At 40.5% G+C, this 22,963-nt stretch overlaps 2 protein-coding genes across 4 annotated transcripts; one reads left to right on the forward strand and one right to left on the reverse strand.

The window, feature by feature from the left end:
- The first annotated feature begins 1,239 nt into the window (after nucleotides 1–1,239).
- Nucleotides 1,240–2,785, forward strand: LOC117548030 (protein-lysine methyltransferase METTL21C). The gene is made up of 4 exons (XM_034218964.1): nucleotides 1,240–1,362; nucleotides 1,456–1,601; nucleotides 1,786–1,903; nucleotides 2,251–2,785. The coding sequence occupies exons 1-4, from the start codon at nucleotides 1,248–1,250 to the stop codon at nucleotides 2,634–2,636; spliced, it is 765 nt and encodes a 254-aa protein (XP_034074855.1). The 5' UTR covers nucleotides 1,240–1,247; the 3' UTR covers nucleotides 2,637–2,785.
- A 3,625-nt stretch (nucleotides 2,786–6,410) lies between these two features.
- Nucleotides 6,411–22,349, reverse strand: tpp2 (tripeptidyl peptidase 2). Of its 3 annotated transcripts, XR_004569306.1 has the most exons (30): nucleotides 22,092–22,349; nucleotides 20,593–20,721; nucleotides 20,356–20,451; nucleotides 20,018–20,122; nucleotides 19,761–19,885; nucleotides 19,473–19,636; nucleotides 19,138–19,292; nucleotides 18,975–19,051; nucleotides 18,763–18,890; nucleotides 18,273–18,521; nucleotides 18,047–18,162; nucleotides 17,763–17,934; nucleotides 17,491–17,648; nucleotides 17,330–17,406; nucleotides 16,268–16,374; nucleotides 15,945–16,099; nucleotides 15,651–15,767; nucleotides 15,440–15,540; nucleotides 15,253–15,349; nucleotides 15,024–15,161; nucleotides 14,680–14,924; nucleotides 14,328–14,406; nucleotides 12,388–12,426; nucleotides 11,835–11,986; nucleotides 11,644–11,740; nucleotides 11,386–11,516; nucleotides 10,363–10,669; nucleotides 9,942–10,061; nucleotides 8,931–9,808; nucleotides 6,411–8,874 (listed from the first exon to the last, which is right to left on the reverse strand). XR_004569306.1 is itself a non-coding variant. In XM_034219376.1 (29 exons), exons 1-29 carry the CDS (start codon nucleotides 22,254–22,256, stop codon nucleotides 9,719–9,721), a joined length of 3,891 nt encoding a protein of 1,296 aa, XP_034075267.1. In that variant the 5' UTR covers nucleotides 22,257–22,349; the 3' UTR covers nucleotides 6,411–9,718. The 3 variants fall into 3 exon arrangements, 2 of the variants coding, with proteins under 2 accessions (XP_034075267.1, XP_034075280.1); XM_034219376.1 differs by having other exon boundaries at nucleotides 6,411–9,808; XM_034219389.1 differs by lacking the exons at nucleotides 6,411–8,874; nucleotides 12,388–12,426 and having other exon boundaries at nucleotides 9,527–9,808.
- Nucleotides 22,350–22,963: the final 614 nt, after the last annotated feature.

Raw genomic sequence — 22,963 nt, forward strand, 5'->3', positions numbered from 1 at the left:
ATGTTGTCATCTTTGAGTAATACTTTGCATGAGGTCTTTTCAAATGAGGCTTTTGGGTTCAAAATGTTTGTGTTTCAACTCACAATTCAAGGGCTTTCTGCCATGATTCTCTCAAGTCAAACACAAATCATGTATCTGTCTAGTTCTCTCTACGTTACTATTTGTAGACTACCAGGGGGATTACCATGACATGAGACAATTATCAGCTGAAAAAACATTTAGTAGGAGCCAATAATTCACTCCTTCATTTTATATCATTATAAGTGATATCCAGGATGAGGTTACAGTCCATCGTGATTTCCAGAAAGCAAAAGCAGAGAAGTCCATAAGTGTCACTGGAGGCGAAGATAAATGGCTACTCTGCATCGTCACTAGCTCTTCTCTATTTGGCTCCCCCACGGACTCATCTTTGTTGTTTGTGAGTCTGTGTGTGTGTGCGCGTGTGTGCGTGCGTGTGTGTGTGGTGTGTGTGTGTGTGTGTGTGTGTGTGTGTGTGTGTGTGTGTGTGTGTGTGTGTGTGTGTGTGTGTGTTTGTATCTAAATGCACTCTTACTTGTGTTGAGTTCTCCTGCAAGGGTCTAAAAATACCCCATGCCCTTGTGGTGGTGATGGGTGTGGCAACAGGATGCTCAGTCTATAACCTCAAAGTCAGAGGTCTCCGGATGCAATCTGATTTCTCCTGAGATTCTTCACTGGGAAAAAGAGCAGCAGCAGCAGGTAAGGTCAAAGGTCACAGGTAGTGGGTTTGAGAGGGAGGTTTTGACTATGTTTACAAAATCCCTGTAAGAAGAGGAGTACGGTATATTTTCAACATACTCTGCATTTGATGGTATTGTTGTATGATATTTTGTTATCTAGTTTTATAACAAGACTTTGCAAAGTATGTTTTGAAACGTTTCTCTCATGTAGTCTGACAGAAGATTATCTTTAAAAAAAATTAGTGTTTACATGATTTGTTTCATCAACTAGTGTTAGTTAATAAATAATGGTATAAACACATCAATTAAATTACAATACAAGAATGAAGGGGAGACATGCTGAACTAAAAGTGAAAATTACAAATATAATGTATTAATCTGTATTTATCTTGTTTATCCTGTAATCTGTTATATTTTGTTGTCAATTTAAATATTAGGATTTAGTATCAGAAATAAATATTTTGAGGATAATTTGAGGATAATCTGTCCTTTTCCAAGAGCAGGATCATGAATACTTTGCCATCATTAATTTCTTCGGCAAATTATCATATGATAATCGGAGAGAGAAGAGAGGAGGAGGAGGAAGAGGAGGAGGAGGAGGAAGAGGAGGAGGAAGAAGTGCAGCAGGAAGATGGGGGTGCCCAAGATAAAGAGGAGCAAAAAGGTAAGATGAATATGAGCAATAAAAAGCATTAATTTCCAAACTCGTACAGAGAGACCACAGAGGTCCTAAGTGTCTGATTGTTGTATCCTCCAGAGGAATCAGACATCAAGGAGCAATATAAACCAGCCTGGGCTCCGTGCTTCTGCGTCAGAATAGATAAAGAAGTGTACGATTTCGCTGGGCAGAAGATCAGCATCGAAGGGGCTTTGGACTCCTACGCAGGCACCGTTTGGCCGGGGGTGAGTAACATTTTTTAAAAACTTGCATTCACCAGCATTTGAAAGACACTACACCCTTACAGTTCCTAATACACTTTTGGATTATGGGGATGCTATTTATTGAGAAGCTATTGCTTTTATTCGGAGGTTGTTCATCAACAAAATAAACTCAAAGATGTTGAATTGTAAGTCATGTTTCCCTCAGGCTCTGACTCTCTGTCACTACTTGGACACCCATCGCCAACAGTTTAATTTAGTGGACAAGACAGTCCTGGAGATCGGAGCAGGAACTGGCCTCCTGTCCATTGTTGCTGCATTCCTTGGTGAGAGGTTCAAATTCAAGGTTAAACTTTAATAAAGAAAATGTCTGGAGGCATTGGAAGTTTTAATACATATTATACAAGTGCTTTAAAAGTAAGTAAAGGTTAAAGTGACTCTTGTGGAAACTAAGTTAAAAATCCTTGATTCATATTGCTACTTCAGAGGGAATTACTAAAACAAAGACAAAGAAAAATTGTTAAAATAAAAATAATTAGATAAAATGTGTACAATACATATAGAAAATGAGATAAAAGGAAATACAAATAGAGGTTGAAAATCCAGTTATTCTCAGTGTGTAATATGTTTCTGTAGCCATGTTGATGACAGATTATTGTTTCTGGATCATCAGGAGCCGCAGTCACAGCTACAGACCTACCTGAGGTGTTAGGTTACCTACTGGCCAACGTGATGAGGAACACCAGGGGCCGCTGCAGCCACACGCCGCAGGTAGCAGCTCTGTCCTGGGGCCACGACCTGCAGCGCTCCTACCCTCCGTCTGTCCATCACTACGACTACGTGCTGGCAGCTGATGTGGTCTACCATCACGACTTCCTGGACGAGCTCCTGGTTACCATGAAGCATTTCTGCAGGCCAGGAACTACTTTGATCTGGGCCAACAAGGTGAGGTTTGTGACTGATCTGGCTTTCACTGAGAACTTTAAGAAAGCTTTCAACACGAGTATGCTGGTTGAAGACGGAGAGATGAAGATCTTCATGGCTACGTGCAGAGATTGAGAGATTTCACAATGACCCCTACAGGCAGTACTCGAGTTGAGGGGGGATGGCATCCCCCCTGAAATAAAAACGGTCAAAATCATCCCCCTTCTAAAACTGCCATTCCCCCTTTCCATCCCTTATGTAATTTTATCAATGAACGTGGCACTGGTATTACTGCTATTTCAACATTAATTTTGCGCATTTTGAGTAAAATACTGTGGGCGAGGGAACACGCACACATGCAATGACATTTTTACCAAGTCACTGACGCTATGCTATGTGAGTGCCCTAGAGGGCGCCAGAGCGCCGTGATGCGCCTGTTTGATCGATGCCAGAAGCGCAGGTAACGGTCATCACCATGGCCAAGCAACCAGGAGGACAACGCGATCTGAAGGACTTCATATTTAAAAGTAGGCTACTAAAAATAACATTTCAGGTAAGTCAAGAGTCAGTAATCTTTACTCATTACTTTACTCACCAAAGGTGGAATCTATGGACATAAGCAGCAATAACAACTTAGTTTGGAGTTTAGCTATACGTTTTTCTCTCGTGTTAGCTAGCTGGTAAGTATGGAGGACGGAACATGACTTAAGTATAAATAAATAAATGTATGAAGAAATACAGGAATAAATAAATTACGTACATAAATACAGGAATAAATAAATAAATACGTAAATAAATAAATAAATACAGGAATAAATAAATGACGAAATAAATACAGAAATAAATAAATGTTGAAATGAATACACAAATAAATAAATAAAAGAATAAATGCATAAATAAATATGGAAATAAATACATCAATGTATAAATAAATAATGTCGAAAATAAACAGAACACACGTTATTATTATATATCTTTCATTTATTTCTACATTTACGCGACATACATTTATTTATTTATGTATTTATGTGTCCGTATGCTAATGAGGTGGGCGGTCCTAACCTCAGTCTGAAGCAGGATTCGCCAATTGTTGGAGCCAGGCAGAAGCAATAGATTTGTGGCAAGTCACATCATGTCGAGCTGAGCCAAGTCCTCTATACATCGTTCCACACGAAACTGGACATAGTCTTTTGGTTCTCCGTTCTCTAAATGGTCCGCTAATGATCGTAAATGATCTCCAATGGCTCTTAAATCAATATCCATAAATAAACCTTACAACTGTGGATAAACCATGGATGTATAAAGATAAGGGCTAAACAGTAAAGCTCCTGCATTCGAATCAGCGCGGTTATCCAGGCGTTAGTAGTAGAGCCCTCTGCCAGAAATGATCACACACTCCTGTAACCAATCCTGCTTCAGACTGAGGTTAGGACCGCCCACCTCATTAGCATACGGACACATAAATACATAAATAAATAAATGTATGTTGCGTAAATGTAGAAATAAATGAAAGATATATAATAACGTGTGTTCTGTTTTATTTTCGACTTTTATTTATTTATTTATACATTGATGTATTTATTTCCATATTTATTTATGCATTTATTTATGCATTTATTCTTTTATTTATTTATTTGTGTATTCATTTCAACATTTATTTATTTCTGTATTTATTTCGTCATTTATTTATTCCTGTATTTATTTATTCCTGTATTTATTTATTTATTTACGTATTTATTTATTTATTCCTGTATTTCTTCATACATTTATTTATTTATACTTAAGTCATGTTCCGTCCTCCATAGGTAAGACTCAAAACGGTTGATGAAATGATACCACCAGCACCAGAAGAGCTGAAACCCCTCCTTCAAGCAGTGAACACTCTGGTCATCTCCACAGCTGAGTGTGAACGTGGGTTTAGTCAGATGAACATTTTAACCACAACTAGAAGCTCCCTAGAGGTAAAAAGCATGTCAGCCTTGCTTTTCATCAAGTGTGTTGGCCCTCCACTGAACAAGTTCAGACCAGAGGTCTGTCAAGACTTGGCTTCAAAGCCATTGCTTAGCTAACAATCCGAAAGCAAGAGCCAGAAAAATTGAGACCAAAAAACATGATTATGAAAATCTTTGGAAACGTATATGAAATGGGGGAGAGTGGAGTAGGCAGCCATTGACAACATTGGTCCTATTTTGTATTATCTGTATAATCTTTTAATATATTTTCATATTTTGTAAACAATTTCAATTTGCACTTAATGCCCTGTTAAAAAAAGTAACAATGGGAATGTTAACATAAAATATTTGTATTTGAACTGCAATAAAATGATGACGGATCAATATTTTTCTAATTTTTTTCCTCAAATTTTTCATGAAGAATTGACATAATGATTTAATGAATAACGATACAAATGTAACCCTTTAGATACCAGTTTTGATCGTATACCAGTAACTGCTTTTTTGAAAAAATACACTATAATTCAATATTCTAAAAACTATTTTGACTTTATTATTAGTATAATCAGTTGGTCCATCTGAATAATAAATGAGGGACTGTTAACCTACAAGATTTGTACCATAGACTTCCATTATAACCACATTTGTGTATCCCCTCCCCCCCTTTAAATTAAAGTGAAAAAAAGATTTTGCACTAATTGTCCTCTGCATTTGACCCTAAATGTTAGTGGTGCCATGGCAGCCCGGGGACCGACTCTAATTCTGAGGTGCCTTGGTCAAGAGCAATGAAAGGAGTATCTGAACATCCATAACATGCATGTTGTTTTAGGAGTATAATAATTATCTTTATGCTGGTTGGTCTCCCACCCTCTGCGGGTTATCAGCACAAATGATGTCCCCATATGATAAAATCCACCATCCCCCCTGATTTTTTTTTACAACTTGAGTACTGCCTACAGGCCTCTGTTTGAATGTTTCATTATTAGCATTATTCTTTGGGAAGTGAAGGGCGAGAATCACAGCATAGTTGAGCTAATATAGTAAGTAAAACAACTTAAATTGTTTGGACAGCGCAGCTTTAAATGTTCAACCCGCATCACTTGTTTCCTTTTAGTGTTTCCTGTAATCTTTTGAATAATGATGATTACTATTTTATATTAAATATCATTAAATAAGAGTGTCGGTTTTGATCAGTAGTAGCAGAAGGCGAGGTCAGGGTTTACACATTTAATCTCTTCATTTCATATTAAACTAAATTAGTTCTGTTGAGTTATAATTGACCTGGATACGTTTTAATGATCAAATGAGGTTTTTACATGTTTACACTTTGGCCAATTAGCTCATAATCTGTGTTTAGTTGCAACACCTGGACACTTGCACTTTTTACTGCACGTCATCCCGGTCTAATACCATACAACCTTAAGAACACCATGTTTAACCTGATAAAGTCAAAACTGATAAACATAAGGTCTGAGTAAAGTTTATTCAAATCAATTCCATCATGTGTCTGTGAGGAGAAAAAAAAACGTATTTCCAAGAAAAAATGCTTGATTTCTGTAATTTTCCAGTTTGTGAGTTGTTCCAATATATTGACTACTCTATTTTTGATGTGACGGTATCCTTAATATTTAACATTTTAGATTGCTTTGAAACAAACACATTTGAATGTGTCGGGTTGGGTTGTGGGATATTTTAAAGTCAAAACAATTCATCAGTTAAATCTAAAAAAAAGAGTTTGCTTCATGTATCAGTTATGAAATGTCCTGTAATTGTTTGCATGTGAATTGTTAATATTTTAAACATATAAATACATTAAAAAAAATTGAATTGTTCCTTTGAAGAAAAGGTCCACCTGGCTGTTTCTTATTTAGAATGCAATGAAAAGTAAAATCGCTCACCTAAAAACACAACAGAAACACTGCTGAAAATCGTTTATGCTCAACTGACATGCAAGTGATGACGAGAGCACGAATCCTTTTTATTCAGTGTTGTGTTGTGACTTTTTTCCATGTGACAATAAAATAGTGTGACAGTAGCTCGTGTGTTTCCCATGTAGTCAAGGAAGAAGGAGTATAAAATTATACTAAGATCATACAACCTTATTTCATAACATTCTGTAGAATATTGGCATTTACTACATTTTATAACTACAATTACAAACACTCAACATCCAGAAGAAGTCTTTCCTGACACCAGCAGAGTGACAGCAACAGATAAAGAGTAATGGACGGTTCAGTCCTGCGGTGAAAGTGAAGGCCATGTTTGAGAGAGACTGTTATTGGCAACGTACTGTAGACAGGAGAGTCCTGAAGGTAACATCGGCACACATTCTGTTAACCCCAACTGACTGTCAGCCCTGCGCACTCAGAGGTGCTGACGCTGCTGCAGAAAGTGTCTGCGAGCCCCGGCTAAAAACAGAAACACAAGGTGTCCTTAACCCGGGGCAACATGGGCTGTGCCGCCTGCTGTGTGTTTATAGTTAGTACAGTTAACATCATCTCAGAAGAGATTGTTTAATGAAAGGCCTTGGCTTTCAAATGTCTGCGTTTACACTATGCATCTTTCGCGTGAGGTCATCAGATGTTATTTAGAGTTGTTACATGTAGAAGACGAGTGGTTCTCAGACTGGGTGGTTTGGGGCAAGTCCATTTCCTCCTATTGTATCATTGTTTTGCCTTTGTGTGTATTTAAACCAACTTAACACGGGGCAGTCATTCTTTGGTTAAACTGGTAACACTACAGACTGACAGAAAATCACTTTTTGTTTGTACAGATCCACACGCAAAGAAGGTCACAAATGTATAAGATTTCAAGTTGATTGCATCTTTAGCATGGTCCTCTTTAGCAAATACACTGTGAAAACTAACAGCAGTGTGTCCTCATTAGTAACCTGATCGTCGATGAGTTTCGCCTCACCTAAGATTCATTTAAGCCAAGCGTATGAGGAGCACTTTTGTACTTGGCAGATACTTTTTTTTCTGCCATTATATACGTCTCTGTGACATGGCCTGTAGAACCGAAACCCAGCCAGGTAGAACTAACAGAAAGCTCTTATGTCAAACTATTTCTGAATTTGCCAGAAATGTTTTATCTTTATGTAAAACCCCACTGTTCAAGGTAAATAGATGGAGAAATGCTGTTTAAGGGCCTTTAATGCAGACTTGGTGTTCACTATGAGAGTTTGAAAAGTCTCCTAAATAAAAGAAACAGTTGGTTGAGAAAACCCATTAAACATAACAAAAAGTCCTGTGTTAAATGGCTAGCCAAGTATTTTTTAAAAAGCTAATAAAACATACAAAACCACTGGCACAGTCCTTTTAAGTAAATAAGGTATCAGAGAACAAAGAAAACATAAATCCATGCTTAACCTCCTCCTATTGGCTACCATCAGTTCTGTAGGGAGAACATGTCATGTACACAAAGATATGCTCACAAGTAACACAAAGTCATTCACAAACACACACTCATGAAGACAAACAGTGGATTATCGTCAGAATCATGTTTAAAAACCTTTCTAATTGAAACAAACTAAAATCTGCATCCAAACAAACCATTGTTCCTTCTTACACCCTAGAAGACATGCATATATGCAAAATACATCAATTAGAATAATATTTGTTGTATATACCTATTGCATTTTTATATTTGCTTACGTTATGTGTGTATGTACATTATTTTATGACACTGTGTACAAGTGCAACATTGTGAATGCTGCAGAAAAACATCTAATACTGCGTAAACATTTTACATTGAATGTGGACATCCTTCCGCTCTCTCTAAACTGCATTTGTGATGTGAGTGAGGTCTGTAAATAAAGTTTTTCAAATGTGCTGCTCAGGTACCTGCAGTATGGAGTGAGGGGGCACACACATATGATGCCCTGAAAGTGTTTGTGGCTTCCTATTGGCTGACAAGTCACTGACGGGCACGGCATACTGCAGATAGATGAGTTTAAAAACACATTTGACAACAAAGGATGATGGGTAAAATTATTGTTTGCAGACGCTACTGGTTCTGCAGCCTTGCACTGTTTTTATCTCAACTGAAAAAAACTGTAAGGTACATGTAGAAAGGCACCCTTAATATTGTGTTGTGTACTCAAGTGAGAGCCTAAAGAGACAGACGAGACAACTTCATCAACCAGGCCTGGCTGAAACAGTCAAAAAACAAAAGAAGAAGTGTTCAAGTTCTGACTCCCTTTTATTTCAGGGATAGGTCAGACTGTGTGACCTCGTATGTCCGAACATCGTGCAGCAGCAAGTCCTCCTGTCTTCTAAGTATCATAACGGCCAGTTTTTCTGCTGTCCATTTTGAAAGTGAGGAGATAGTCATTTCTTTATTTTCTTCTGTAAAACACTTTGAGTGCGTCCCTGGAGTCCGCACTGGCCTTTTTCAATATTTAGATGAGAGGACGAGATGACCTATGTGATATGCAGTGAATGAGGTTACCTATGTGATATGGAGTGAATGAGGTGACCTATGTGATATGCAGTGAATGAGGTTACCTATGTGATATGCAGTGAATGAGGTTACCTATGTGATATGCAGTGAATGAGGTTACCTATGTGATATGGAGTGAATGAGGTTACCTATGTGATATGCAGTGAATGAGGTTACCTATGTGATATGCAGTGAATGAGGTTACCTATGTGATATGGAGTGAATGAGGTTACCTATGTGATATGCAGTGAATGAGGTTACCTATGTGATATGCAGTGAATGAGGTTACCTATGTGATATGGAGTGAATGAGGTTACCTATGTGATATGCAGTGAATGAGGTTACCTATGTGATATGCAGTGAATGAGGTTACCTATGTGATATGCAGTGAATGAGGTTACCTATGTGATATGCAGTGAATGAGGTTACCTATGTGATATGGAGTGCGGTGAGCTGACGACGAGCGGGATGTGAAAGCCTCTAAATGTGTATCTGACACCAAAATAAAAAAGGACAACAGCCAACTAAGAAAGCACCGAGCTACAGTATCATCAAGCCTTGGCAATGGTTTAAAACATTTAAAAAATATAAACTGAATGATTTGTTTTGTCTGTGATGACAAGACATTTAAAGACAGGACGAGCGTGATCCCCTCTCGCCTTATAAGGTGTCGAGCGCCTCTGACCGTTCACACTCTGTTATCCTTCATTTTGGTGTCCCTCTACATCTATATTTGAAAACCCAGATGCATAGATCCTGAGGGGCATGATATTCAAGTTACCATGTAATGGACTGTGCTGCTGGTGCATGCATGTGCGTCTGTGCCTAGAAAGCTGTGTATTCTGCGGGGTACATGACAGGGAGCCAGTTCTCACTGAAGGTGGCGCAGTGGCTCCATCGGAGGTGTCGCATCAGCTGGAAAACAAAGAGGGAAGTCAGTACAGAGGAACAAAGCTAACCGATTACAATAAATCACCAGTTTTTTTTATTATCTTTGGAGACAGTGCAGCCAAACATATTGAGTATCTCATTAGCGGCCCTCTCGTACCTGGATGCAGTTCTTCATGTTGTCTTTGCTGGGCTTCTCCTCCACCATCTTTGAGGCATATTTTAAAGCTCGGCCGTACATCTTGTTCACAAGAGCGTGTTTGTATGAAAACATCAACACCTGAAGAGTGGCAAAGATGGAAGACAAAAAAATGGTATAAGATTGAAATCACATCAACAGGAGAGAAACAGAGGGAAGGCACATTACTTAGGTAGAACGTGTTTACCTTATAACTAATTACATAACGCTATTAGAATAAACAAATCACAGGTAAGGGAATGATACAAAAATAATGGATCTGCTAATATTCTTTTTATCATAATTGCATCAAATGTTTATACTTCGAACGGTTAATCAACTTAAGAACCCTCTTTCGAAAGACTTTGGCCTCTTCTTAATTTTCCAAGAACATTTGGCTCACCTTGGAGTCAGTTAGCTCCGCCCACTTCTGCACCTCCCAAAACGTTTCTGTCAACGCTTTCACCACGCAGTACTCGGTGTCATCAGAGCTGCTGGCCACCTGTTCCACTATCCCCACTTCTTCTTCTTCTTCTTCTTCTACTGCTGCTGCTGCTGCTGGTGCTGCTGCTGGTGGTGGTGGTGGTGTTCCCGTGGAGACCGCAGCCGCCCCCTCCTGTGGCGGGGGGGGCAGCAGGAGCTGGTCGGCCTGAGCGCAGCCCTTCCTGCACAGAGCGTCCAGCAAAGAGGACTTCTGCTTCTCCATGTCCCTGAAACAGAGGGTAGAGAAAGGTCAGGAGTAGGTTCAGCAGTTCAGCGAACTTTGCTGGGATGATCACCTTTCTACAGTGAGTAATAGCAAAGGTGGGCAACCTTGCCCCAAAAACAACTTAGCAAGATCTTCCTTATGTTTTGCCAACTTAAACATCCATACGCTGGCTGTACACAACAACTGAGAAATGTGTAAAGGGCTTGTGATTTCAACTTTTGCCGCCCTTTCAAAAGCTCCACAGTGCCACTTTGTAATGTGCAGTTATTGTAAATCAAATACAAACTGCTTACCACTTTGGCTACATTTCCTGCTACTGTGTCTTTGAGTTGTTGTTGTTGTTGTTGTTGTTGTTGTATACCAGGTAAGATGCAAGTGAGTCATGTTCAATGCATTCAGAGTTATGTTCAATGGGGTATGGTCATTTTCTTTTTGTGTGGTTAACTCTCTTATTCTCTTACTCGGCTGCATCAATTATATCAATTGAGTGTGCCTTGGTAAAAGTCTCTAAAGAAGTTTGTACTAGGGATGGGAATTTCAAGGCACATTTATTTTTCGAATATTCGACCCCAGAAAAAAACGGTAATCTGGTTAACCGAACTAACGTAGACTACAGAGCAAAAACTATTCATGACTCATAATCGAATACCTGAATCATTTCCAATATTCATTTCCATCCCTAGTTTATATTATATATTTTTATTTTGTGTGACATACGTCTTGATTGTGGCGGCATCAGGCCGAGGGTCAGTCTTCAAGGTGAGGTAAACAGCCAGGGCCGTCTGGTCGATGTGGGAGATGACGATGTCGGCAGCAGACACAACCTCCTTCAGACGTTTGGCGCGCTCCTGAACCAGAACACAAGGAGAACATGTGAGCAGAGGAAGTTGCTGTGTTAAGAGAAAAGAATGAAATGCTCCGGAGGTTTAATCTGGTTAAAGCTTCGTCCATTTCATCTTATATTCCTGCCCTCACCTTTTCAGAGTCCAGCTGGTGCAGTCTTTGCACGTGCAGGGGGAGGTAATCTAGGTAGTTTTCCCTCAATTCATCATAGATGGCGCTGGTGTCCAACCTGAACAGAGGAGCGGGAGGATGACAGATGGTTAACTGAGAATTTAAAAGAAAAGCGAGCAATATGTGAACAAGGCAGAAGAGTAACTACACACTTTGTCATCCACTGAATCTTCAAGTCTCTCATTGCTTCTGCAAACTCCTCCTTCACGTCCTTCTCTTTGTCTGCTTCCTTGTCCTTCTCCTTCCCTCCGTTCTTTGTTTTGTTGGGAGCAGGAATTAAGTGGTACACGATCGGAACGACATCCTGTACGAAGACACAAACAAATGGTTCCGTCAGAAAAAATACCTGATTGAATATAATGAATGACCTCCTCTACTACTGTAAACTCTTCCTGCCAATGTTCTGAGACTCCATCTCCTTTTTAAATCAGCTAAGCAAAGTATGTTTCATTCCCAGTTATACAAGCTTAAAAAGTGTCATGATCAATTGATGTTCATATTTAAAAAATATATAATATTAAGCTCTACCGACCACCAGAAAACGTTAACTACCCACTAAGGCTAGCTTGTGCATATTTCACTACAGCAATGATGACATGATTTGGTATAATTAATGAAGATGGAAGAAATCCCCTTTAAGCAATCAGCTCCATCTGTTGTAGGAGAACAGTGGACGTTGTACAGTGTTTCTAGCTCATCCAGTACCTTTTTAAACTTCCCTTGTCGTTTTGCAGAGGCCTGCCCCTGGTGGTCAGAATAACACACAGTAAGGACAAGAACAACACAAACAAACCAAAAAGGATTCTCTCTTTCTTCATGTTTTATCTTTCATCCTCAGGAGTCTAATCCACCCACCTGTCATCATAGGCGGATTTTGCGGGGGGGCATTGCCCCCTCCTAGTGGCTGAAATATGTTACAGCATTACTACGTCTAAAACTGTTCCAATATTTTAATAGATGTAATATAATGATTGTTACAATACAAATCTGAATAATATCATGTTTTGTTTGAAATAATTTCATTTTTGAGCAGTCGCATGTTGTGACGTGTGTGTGTGACGTATGAGGTTAAGGACACAAGTTCCCTCGCTTTTTTTTGCATACAAGTGATTCAGCTATTGTATTACAATAATTAGCAGCAATGGTTATGCGGCGATCTTTAAAACGTCCCATTTCTGGGACGTTTAAGGCGTCTACTTCTGCACTAAGTAGGACACTGGTTAATAATATTGTAGCGTGTTCAAGTAACCAAGGGATATAGTAGTTATCAAATAAGTATAAGATGTGCACAGTTATGATACGTTTTACAGATGTAATGCACTGTTGTTGGGGGGAGAGACCGCCCCTTCCATATGAGTGTGTGTGTACGGCGGGCATGAGGCGTGCATGACGGGACGAGTTGTGTTCGTATATGGAAAAGTCATACTCAGTGCGGTGAACGCTGGCTTTATTGCTACTGTATCCGTGACCCCACGCAATAGTTGGGACTGTACTGACGTCAGTAAGAAAGGTTTGCCCCCCCAAGCGCAAATGTCAAACTCTGCCTATGCCTGTCATACTCTTCTAAATGCTACAGAAGTAAACAGCGGTGTACTTGACACTCTGATTTCTATCTACAAATCTGATCAACTTGTTTTTCTCACATCTGCTCAATAAGCACTGCATCTTCACTCAGGACTGAAAACTAAAGTAAAATGTGATGTGGGTTCACGGTGAATATTTTACATCAAGTAAAATTCATGTGTGCAAGACACTCAAACAATAAAAACGCAAATTAAAACAATATATAGAAACATTGATCACAATTTGTTAACAGGTGCTTGACAAGAAGATCTTTGCGTATAGGAGCCACTGAGTCAAGACCATCAAAGCTGTTCAGAGATGTGCGACATCAACACTTTAGCTCAGTAAAGAGGAGCACCTGCAGCCCGTACAGTTAGTGAGAATTCGCTCAAGAAGAAAACACATTTGCCATTGTACTGCAGACATCAGAGAACATTTTCCATTTTTCCCTTCAAACAAATATTTCACTAAAAATGTCTGGTATGATATGTGTACTTCCATTAGAAACTACTGATCATTTTAGACAGACCTTCTGTTTGTTTGTATCATTCCTCACTAATATTTATATCATTTACAAATGATAAAAACAAGGTCTATAAGCATCGGAGTCATTTGATCAGGTTAGCAGCTTTGAATGTTATTATTCATCTGCAATCCAAATGAGCCAATGAACAGCCAGAACCAGCAAGTGGCGATCTGACAGGTGCTCACAGCAGAAGCGCAGACAAAGGCAAAAATAAAATGGTATGCATCAACCAAGAGGTTATCAACTAATTCAAGCAGCACCAGACTCCGACCAGGTCTAAAGGTGATGACAGAAACCATACAAAACCTACACACATTGTAAAGCAACACGTATTGGAGCAATGATCTTCCTTTCGATCCTCAGGACCAGTACTTGGGGCATTACACGTTAAATTAGTGTATTTGAGATTTTCATGCTAAAGGATTGACCCAGATATGTACTGTGTTAGTTTGTGAAGTATCTAGTGCAGACTGAAAGCTACCGTGACTTTAGATCCCTGGAGGGAGGATGATGACTGCTCTGGAGGACAGAGTGTAACAACAAAAAGACAACTCACTGCTTTCTTGCCATACTCGCTCTTGGGAACAACCAGAGAACCTGACAGATAGCATCCTGGACTCGTCCCCTTTGGGACCCTGGAAAAGAAAAAGGAGAGAAGCAACAAAGGGGAGAAAGAAAAAAAAAGTCGGGAACATTAAATACATTTGATCACAATATTACAGAAAATACTGAAATATGTATTCATTGTGTTTAGATTATAGATTAAATTGTATTCTGTTAACAGAGGAACATCTTAATCTCTGCTCCATCTGCTGTACAGTCTGAAAGGATCTACTGTGGTCAAAGCTGCTTGTTCCTCAGAATGACTGTGGATATGTTAATACAAGTCCCTGGTCAAATTGACTCACTTGTCGTCTGGCAGAGCTGTGATGTAGAAGGGCTGAGTGGCGCCCGGGCAGAGGGTGAGAGAGTTTGCCTTCTTCTTGGCCATGAGGGCAGCGCGGTGCGACTCGTAGACATCCAGACTGAGAGTGGTGGACAGACGGTGGGACACCACAAACGGAAGGTCCTTAAGGCGCTCCAGCTCACTGGACTGCTCGTGGCGGACCTGCAGACGCACGGTGTAGTCCCCCTTTTCCAGCTTCAGAGAATACTGGAGAAGTTAAAGAGACAGGGGGGGGAGATGTGTTAGCTCATTGTGTGCAACATACGAAAACACATGTAATGTTAGCTCTTAATGGGTCTATGGTACCTGGTGTGGGTAGGCATCCCCAGAGCCCAGTAGTCTCTTGTTCTGGTCGTGTAGCATCCAGAGCTGACTGTCAAACTCAGACTCATACAGCAGCTCACACAGCATGGGACAGCTGGGGGTGACCTCTCCACTCTTCGGCTGAGACCAGAGCAAAAGAAGATTATTCACACACATAAAAAACAAAATCAACATTTCCTTTCATAGAAAGTGCAGATGGTGTTGGCAGTACCTGGTGAAAGCTATAGGTGAGGACAATCTCATAGAGTTGTCTGTTGTTTGGCAGAACGTCCCTCAATCCCAGGGCTTTTATCTTTGAATTTAAGGGCCTATAACAACAACAAGAAGAAGAAGAAGAAGGATGAAACAACTGCACTGATGTGGAACAACAACATCTACACGAGTGAGTCTGACATTACCTGAGAGGCTGAACCCAGGACTTAAGGGTGATAGTGGGGGACACCTCCTCGTACCTCAGAGGTGACGACACATCAAAACTCGTCACTCCCTCTGAGGCATTCTGGGAAGAGACAAATCAGAGTTACAAACAGAGAACTGACAATGCGAGGGTTATTTGTGAGCAATGCTGATGTGTATTTCTGTTCTGTTTATCTCTCTCTCTCTACTTACTATGTGCAGGGGTGAAGGGGAAGTGTGGAGTCCATGGAACGAGATGCTGTAGTCCACGGTGACGTCTCCCAGGCTCGCCCACCAGCGTGCAATACAAAACTCTACTATCCTGCCAGACTGGAGAGGAGATGCAGAAATAATTAATAAGTAGTTTTGCGATTTTTGTATGCATTTACCAAATAATAAGTCACTACATTCAAAGCACTTTTCTTTTAGCTGCAATACACACACACACAAAATGACTGTGTAAAACCCCAGATATATGAAAGTACATTTGTAACTTAATATACGTACCAGCACAGGGAAAGCTTCAATTAGTGAGCCCCTTTCCAACAGTGAGGAGAACTTGTAGAATTCATTAGCTCGGTACGCCTTCTGTTTGACCAGGTGCACCGCATGGAGGACAAACTTTGAGGACACGTCTCCCGAATGAGAGGTCAGTGTGATCTCTGCAGGAGGGAGATGGGGATTGAGAGGTGAGAAACAGCAGAACAGTGACAAGAGAGAATGTGGAGGATGACAAAAGGATGAATGGAAAGTGATTTCAAGTCACTTGTACTAATATTTTAAAAGATAAAAGGTTATTGAATTAAATGTAAGGCACAAGGTGTACCGACCTGCCCAGGAGGCTCCCTGAGGAACAGTGATGAAGTGGCGTCTGATCTGACCCGGTCTGAAGTGCACGTCTGTGAAACACACCTCTGGATTACGAGTATCTGTCACTCTGTGAGGTCAAGGGAGAAAGTTGTCAGACACAAATACACCTCTAAGAGAATAAATGTGACCTGCTCTATCGAAATCAGTCGCATTGACCCGAAGACACATTTTGAGTTGTATACACTGCTGGAAAGAGGATATGCCTAGCTTTCTAATGATATCAGGATTGTTTTTGTACTCCAAATATTAAGCGAAATATGTCACATTATATAATGACTGTCACAGAGTCATCATTTTGAGAAAAAGGCCTTTAAAGTTTCCTCTTCTCTGGAATCCATCGATCTGATTGATTATTAGCGGAGCAAAGGATCAAAATACTACGGAGGGAAGATATTTTCGTTTGGATTATTGGTCTGGGGGAAGCTCGCGAGTGTGTGTGTGTGTGTGTGTGTGTGTGTGTGTGTGTGTGTGTTTGTGTAATTTTGCGTTTGTGTGTATTGTGTTTGTTTCCCGGGGAAAACCCTCACGAGAAACACCGGCTGTTGTTATGCCTGCTGTGAGTGACGTTAAGTTACTCCGTTCTCCACTTGTAATTATGCCGAAGCTTCAAAGTTGTATTTATCATCTGAATTTGCCGAAACAAGTTTAATATTCTGAAAGCCAAGACTTTGTTTAATTGAAATCAAATGAAAACAAACTGTAACGGACCCTGCCGTGTTATTTATGATTACTCTACGCTTACATTCATAATGTCAGCCGGAGGGAGGGGGGGCGGCGCTGCGGAAGAGCAGATTGCCTGTCATCTTCCCTTTACAAGCTTAAAGCATGTATTTATCGTGTGAGTTTGGAAATAAAAGTTTCATATTCTGAAAGCCAAGACTTTGTTTGTTTAAAATCAAACCAAACACCCAAATCCCGAAAAAATAGTTTTTTACGCAAATCCACGTTTATTTTGAAATGAGCCGTTGCGACTTCCGACTGATTTCGATAGAGCGGGTCACAAATATGGTGAAAGAACTCACTTGGCAGGGATTATAACTGTGATTGGGACTCTGAAAAGAGGTCCACAGCTAGGTGCTGATGTATCATACCCACACACCTAAACACAGAAAGCGATCAGTTTCACATTAATACACACAGAAACAGTACAAATAAAAGATTCTTCCCTCTTTCTTCTCCCTACCTCTGTGTAGTGCACTCCCTCTCTCAGCCCCACAGGATCGACGCGGACGTTCACATGGCGACACTGGTTCATCAGCTCTAGATGGGTGGGGCACTGGACCCACGGGGCGGCACATGTCAGCGCTAAGTGTAGCTGCAAGGAGATTCGCTCAGGGTTCCCTGTGGTGGACGTTAGAAGAATACAGATTGTTTAGAAGATAAAAACACTTAAATTAAAAAGAACAACAAAAGAAGCTTTAAATGTAATGCGTGTGAAACCAAATATACAGAAACCTGTGTTTTCTGGGAAGATTGGTTCAATTCCTACTCCGTGATCTGAAGGTGCGAGAACATGGGCTGGGTCCCTGAGGTAGATGCCTCTCTGTGATCCCACACTTACTGAGAAGCCTAGTTGGCTTGAGGGTAAAGAGGCGTGTTGAGTGAGGTAGTCTAAAGCCTTATCCACCTGAGAGCAGATTACAGGAAGGCACACAGAAACATGTTAGGAAACAGCAGAATACTTATGATGATGATGATGATGATGAAGCTAAGACTGTTACAAGCCACAAAAGAGTTACCTGGATTATTCCATGGCCTTGTGCAAACACCTCGATGTCATCGATCTTCAAAGCTGTGTGCTCCAGCGCCCTCCTCACCGCAGGAACAGAGGGAGGGATACCATTCTGCTTTAATCCTTTAATCACAAAAAACCACACACATTAGCATCAGGTTTACATTTTGGTGGATCTTCCATACATGCAATATAGTCCCACGTCTATTATGAGTCCATGATCCTGGAGGCACCTGAGAGGATGAGTGCGATGCCGCCACAGGCATTAGGGGACGACATGGAAGTGCCGTTCATCAGCTGTGTACCACGAAGTGTCCAGTTGGGTACAGATGCAATGGCCCCGCCTGGCGCACTGATGCTGACCCCCAGGGCCCCGTCTGTGCTGGGGCCCCTTGATGACCAGGTGTACTGGTTAGGAGGCAGCTTCTCTCTCAGGGAATACTCGGCCACCATCATGTCTGGAGTCACATATGCTCCAACTCCTACAGAGAGGAAGGGGGCAGGAATTAACATGTAAATAACATTAATACATAAATAATTTGGCTACGCAATGTTCTTTTTTCTATTATTATTTTACCATAAGGGATTTTGGAAATTCCATGATAAAACAAACTGCTAATTCTTTTAGCTGTAGCCAGTGTGTTTATGTGTCTTTTCTACTGTAAATAATAAAAAGCCATTTTGAACACAGTTAAACAGGCTAAACTATGTTTGACTGCATACCTATGACACTGCTGGTGGTTCCTCCTGGGCAGCCGACCGTGGAAAGGCACGGACCGTTGTTTCCTGCACTTGAAACAAATATCACATTGTGCTTCTGCACAGCCTCTGTGATCACCTCACAAATCCTCCTGGGAGAGAAATTGACACAAATCAGTGAAAGTGTTCCACACAAAACAAACCCACACAATCACAACCCCTGCTGCAATACATACCCTGTATTAGGCCAGTGGGTGGCTTCCCCGTAGCTGTAGTTAACCAGGTCACACTTGTAGTTGATGACTTCAATCATCTTTGAGTGAGAAGAGAGAGAGAAAATTAAAGGCTGAAAGAAGAGGAAAAAAGGGTAGTTTGTTTATATTTGTCTGGGCATTATACCGCACGGATGAGTCCAGTGCCTGTTTCCATTGTGCTGAGGCGGGTGTCTCCAATCTTAATAGCCAGGATTTGGGCTCCGGGGGACACGCCGTTGCGCTCAGGATCCTCTGGGAAGTAACCTGCTGCGATGCTTGCCACATGTGTCCCATGAGCCCCTTTAAAAAAGAAAATAAGCAAGTTAGACTAGAGAATACACCGAGTAAAATTAAATTGATTATGCAGCCTCAAGTGGTGAAACTGCTATGAGTGACTGTTACACTGAGAATCCTTTTGTGACTGAATGATATGAAGGCATCCTTTAAGAGATGGACTACGTGCTTTGGGATATATCTCACCTCCACTGGTGACGATGCAGAGTGTGTTTCCCTCATCATAAATATTAACAGAGTAGTTAAGCATCTCAGCATTTCCCAACGTGGCATACTCTTGCGACTCTTTGTAGGGGCTCAGCACTGTGCACTGGGGCAGGTCTCCACTCTCTGAAGTGTCAACCACAGCCCTAAAGAGAACAAATAGGAACAGACAATGTGAAGGAAAAATATGCTATTGGTAAGGAATAGTATGAAGTGAAGAGGAATGGTCAAAATAAATGTATGCAAAGGAAAAATGTTGATAGGGTTTACCTCCATGTGAATCCATCATGCCAAAGCACACAGTCATATACAGGACCAGGGTCACTGTACTTCTTTTCTAGTGAAGCCAGCAGCTCTGACTGACTCTGCAGCTCTTCTTTCTGCAACTTCTCCATCTAGTGAGGAACCAAGGATACATTGGAAAGAGACAGTATAGAAATAAGATTAGGAAACACCAAATTACTGTGACTAGAAACTGCATTGACACAGACTAATTCACAAATAACTCAAAATGGTGCAGGTCTGACCTGTGAGGGTGTTGGGTGAGCGAGGTCAAACTCTTCGGTTTTGCGTGAGACCTCAGCTAGTGCTGCTCGGTGTGGTGGGTCCCACAACTTCTCCTTTCGCTCTTTCTAGTAGACGGAAGTACAACATAAGTGCAATAAAACAACCACAGAGGATGGCAAGCAAATACATTTCCATTAATTTCATCTACAGGATTCTGAAAACATGCACTTTGTTTTACTACCCTAAGTAAAAATATATATAGTAGTACCACTGCAAAGGAGAGATGATATGTGCCCAGCCACAATGTTGCAAAATACTATGACAGACATGGTAGAACACTATTGTCATGTGTTCCTACCTGTATTCTTTCTTTTAGAGCCTTAGGGAAGAACTCATAGCCATTTTTAACTCCAATGCGATACTTCCCTGATGGATTGACCCAGGAAGGTGGGATCTAGAAGACATAGAAAGACACAGTGTGAGACTATACACAAGAATAATACAAAAAATGTAGTTGTTATGATATAGGCAAATAAAGTTACATTTAAAAAAGGGACTATTTCCTATGTAACATTTTATTACTCTTTGTACTAACCTTAAGTGTTGTACCAGAGAGGCCAGTGATTGTCCCATCTTTAGGTTCTGCCAACGTGGTCATATTCACGTCACCGCTGCCTGTTGTATCGATGATGTCGACAATCTTTGGCTTCCCTTCAGTTGTGACCTAAAAGAAGCAGTGATGATTTTTAACTTGACTGAGTAATGCTCAAACCATTTCTTATAGTGAAGAAACTTAAAATGCTTTGCCCATACCCCTTTATACGTATGTGTTTAAGAAGGGGTCAAGTTCAGATTCTGGCATTTAAAGTATCAGTGAAGCAAGGTGACGTGTTTAAAAATAAAAAGATTGGTGTAATTGGTAGATTGCACTTATTGCAAGTGGTTTTGGATAAAAGGGCAAACTAGATGAAATGTAATGTATAGAATGTAATACAAAGTTAGTGTATACACTTTATTAAGATGGAAAATAAAACACAAATAAACACTACAAAATGAAAACAAAATAAACAGCCATAGTGCCCATCTTCAAATACAGGCATTTTCATATCCAGTATCTTGAAATGTATATTTCAGTAAGGCCATAAATCATTAATTTCTTCAATTCAGTTTTCCATATTATAAATGTATCTTATAATATCTAACTATTGCTCCACAGTAGGTTTTTTTTGTCTTTATTGACATTGCCTTCTTGGGATATCGGTTATATAATTATCAGTGACATTATGAAGTGTATTTCCAATGTACATTACTTTGCATTACCCTGAATTCATTCATTTCAACATAGTCTCCCAAAATGAGTGTAATTTATGACATTCCGAAACAATGTGTGTGAATTGCCTCTGTGCTGCCAACAGGATTGGTGTGCACCAGTGTTTTATTATTTTAGGTGTAATAAATTAGCGGTAAGATTTTTCCAGCCGAACTTCCGGTTAACCTTTATTAAGTGTCATGATGTGCCTAACATGCTGGTTTCTAACAGACCAAACTGTATGGAAACTGTCAAGGACTCATTAACTGGTTCCAAACGGTGTAGCTAGCTGCTAAGCTAACTTTAGGTTCCAGTGTGACATGGCAGTAAACATGTAGTTAGGACTCACTAACAGACAACTAAACGAACATACTATATTTTTGCAACTAATAATGACATATAAACATTAATTTAGATACGAATCATAACAGCCAAACGGTAGTTAACCAGGTGACAGGATACATTATGAATAATCAGTGTGGAGGTTGAATGAAAACTGAGGCGGACATATTCAGCTGTTAGCTGCCAGGCTAATATGCTAGCAGGTATGTCAAGTAGCATATTATAACGTTAGTATGTTTGTTTAGCACCGAAACACACTTTAACAGCTAGGGGAACCATACGCAATCAATAGTTTTGTGTTGATTTGGTTGTCATAACACACATGAAGTTTGTTTTCATAGTTATTGTGTGTGTATATAATGTGAAATATGTGGGCCTTTAGCTTTGCTAGCTACCACCAGCTAGCTAACAGCTAACGTGAGACAGCTGCCGGTTAGATGTACCTGCATGCCGGGGGCTCCGGGATCCACGCCGGTGTCCAGGATAGCGATGAGCACTCCTCGGCCATCGTACTCGGGGAACCTGGTGAGATAAGACGTGGCTCCAGTTTCTTTTTTGGGAAGCAGTCCGTGGAAGGGGAACGGTTCTTCTGCAGAATGGGCAGCCATGATCAGAGGAGCGACGATGAAAACAAAGCAGCGAAATGGGGAAGAGAGAGCCGCCCGGAGAGCGAGACTGGAAGGAGAGATGTTTAAAGGGGCAGTGCCAGCCACATCTTCTACCTTTAATCACCAAGCCACCATACATTGAAACATTGAACTACACTTGAATATTATCATAATTATGATGCTGATCATTCCTGTTTGGTCAAGGCTGCCTTATCTCAAAGTTAAAGCCTGGACCCTGAGATTGTCTGGGTCCAAGGAGGCCCCGAGGTCGAGGCAAGTCCATTTGTTTTAATTTGATTACAAAAACATTGTTTTGATGTAGCGAGGGACAATATTTTCTGATTGATATCATGAGTCATGCGTTCCTTTTTCTTCCTTTTTTGTGTTATTTTATGCCCCTGGTCAGAATGTGTCACTAGTTACCATGGAAACATGTCCTTAGTTCTGAATTAGCCTTGGAGTTGGGAAGTTTTAAGGCTTAAACAACGTTTGTCTTTATTTATGGGAAAATATATACCTTGCTTCACCAGTTTATGGGCAACATCAACACTTCAATAAAACTACAAGCCAGTCTTTTTATGATAATCACCTCCATCCTGTTAACCATAGGAACACACTAGGTGGTGCTATAACACTAACACTAGGTGGTGCTATAACACTGATCAGTCACACTTTGTTCTCTTTGCTCTCAATGGCTGACAAACTGA

Source organism: Gymnodraco acuticeps, unplaced genomic scaffold (genome assembly GCF_902827175.1).
Source record: "Gymnodraco acuticeps unplaced genomic scaffold, fGymAcu1.1, whole genome shotgun sequence".
NCBI classification, from domain to species: Eukaryota; Metazoa; Chordata; class Actinopteri; order Perciformes; family Bathydraconidae; genus Gymnodraco; species Gymnodraco acuticeps.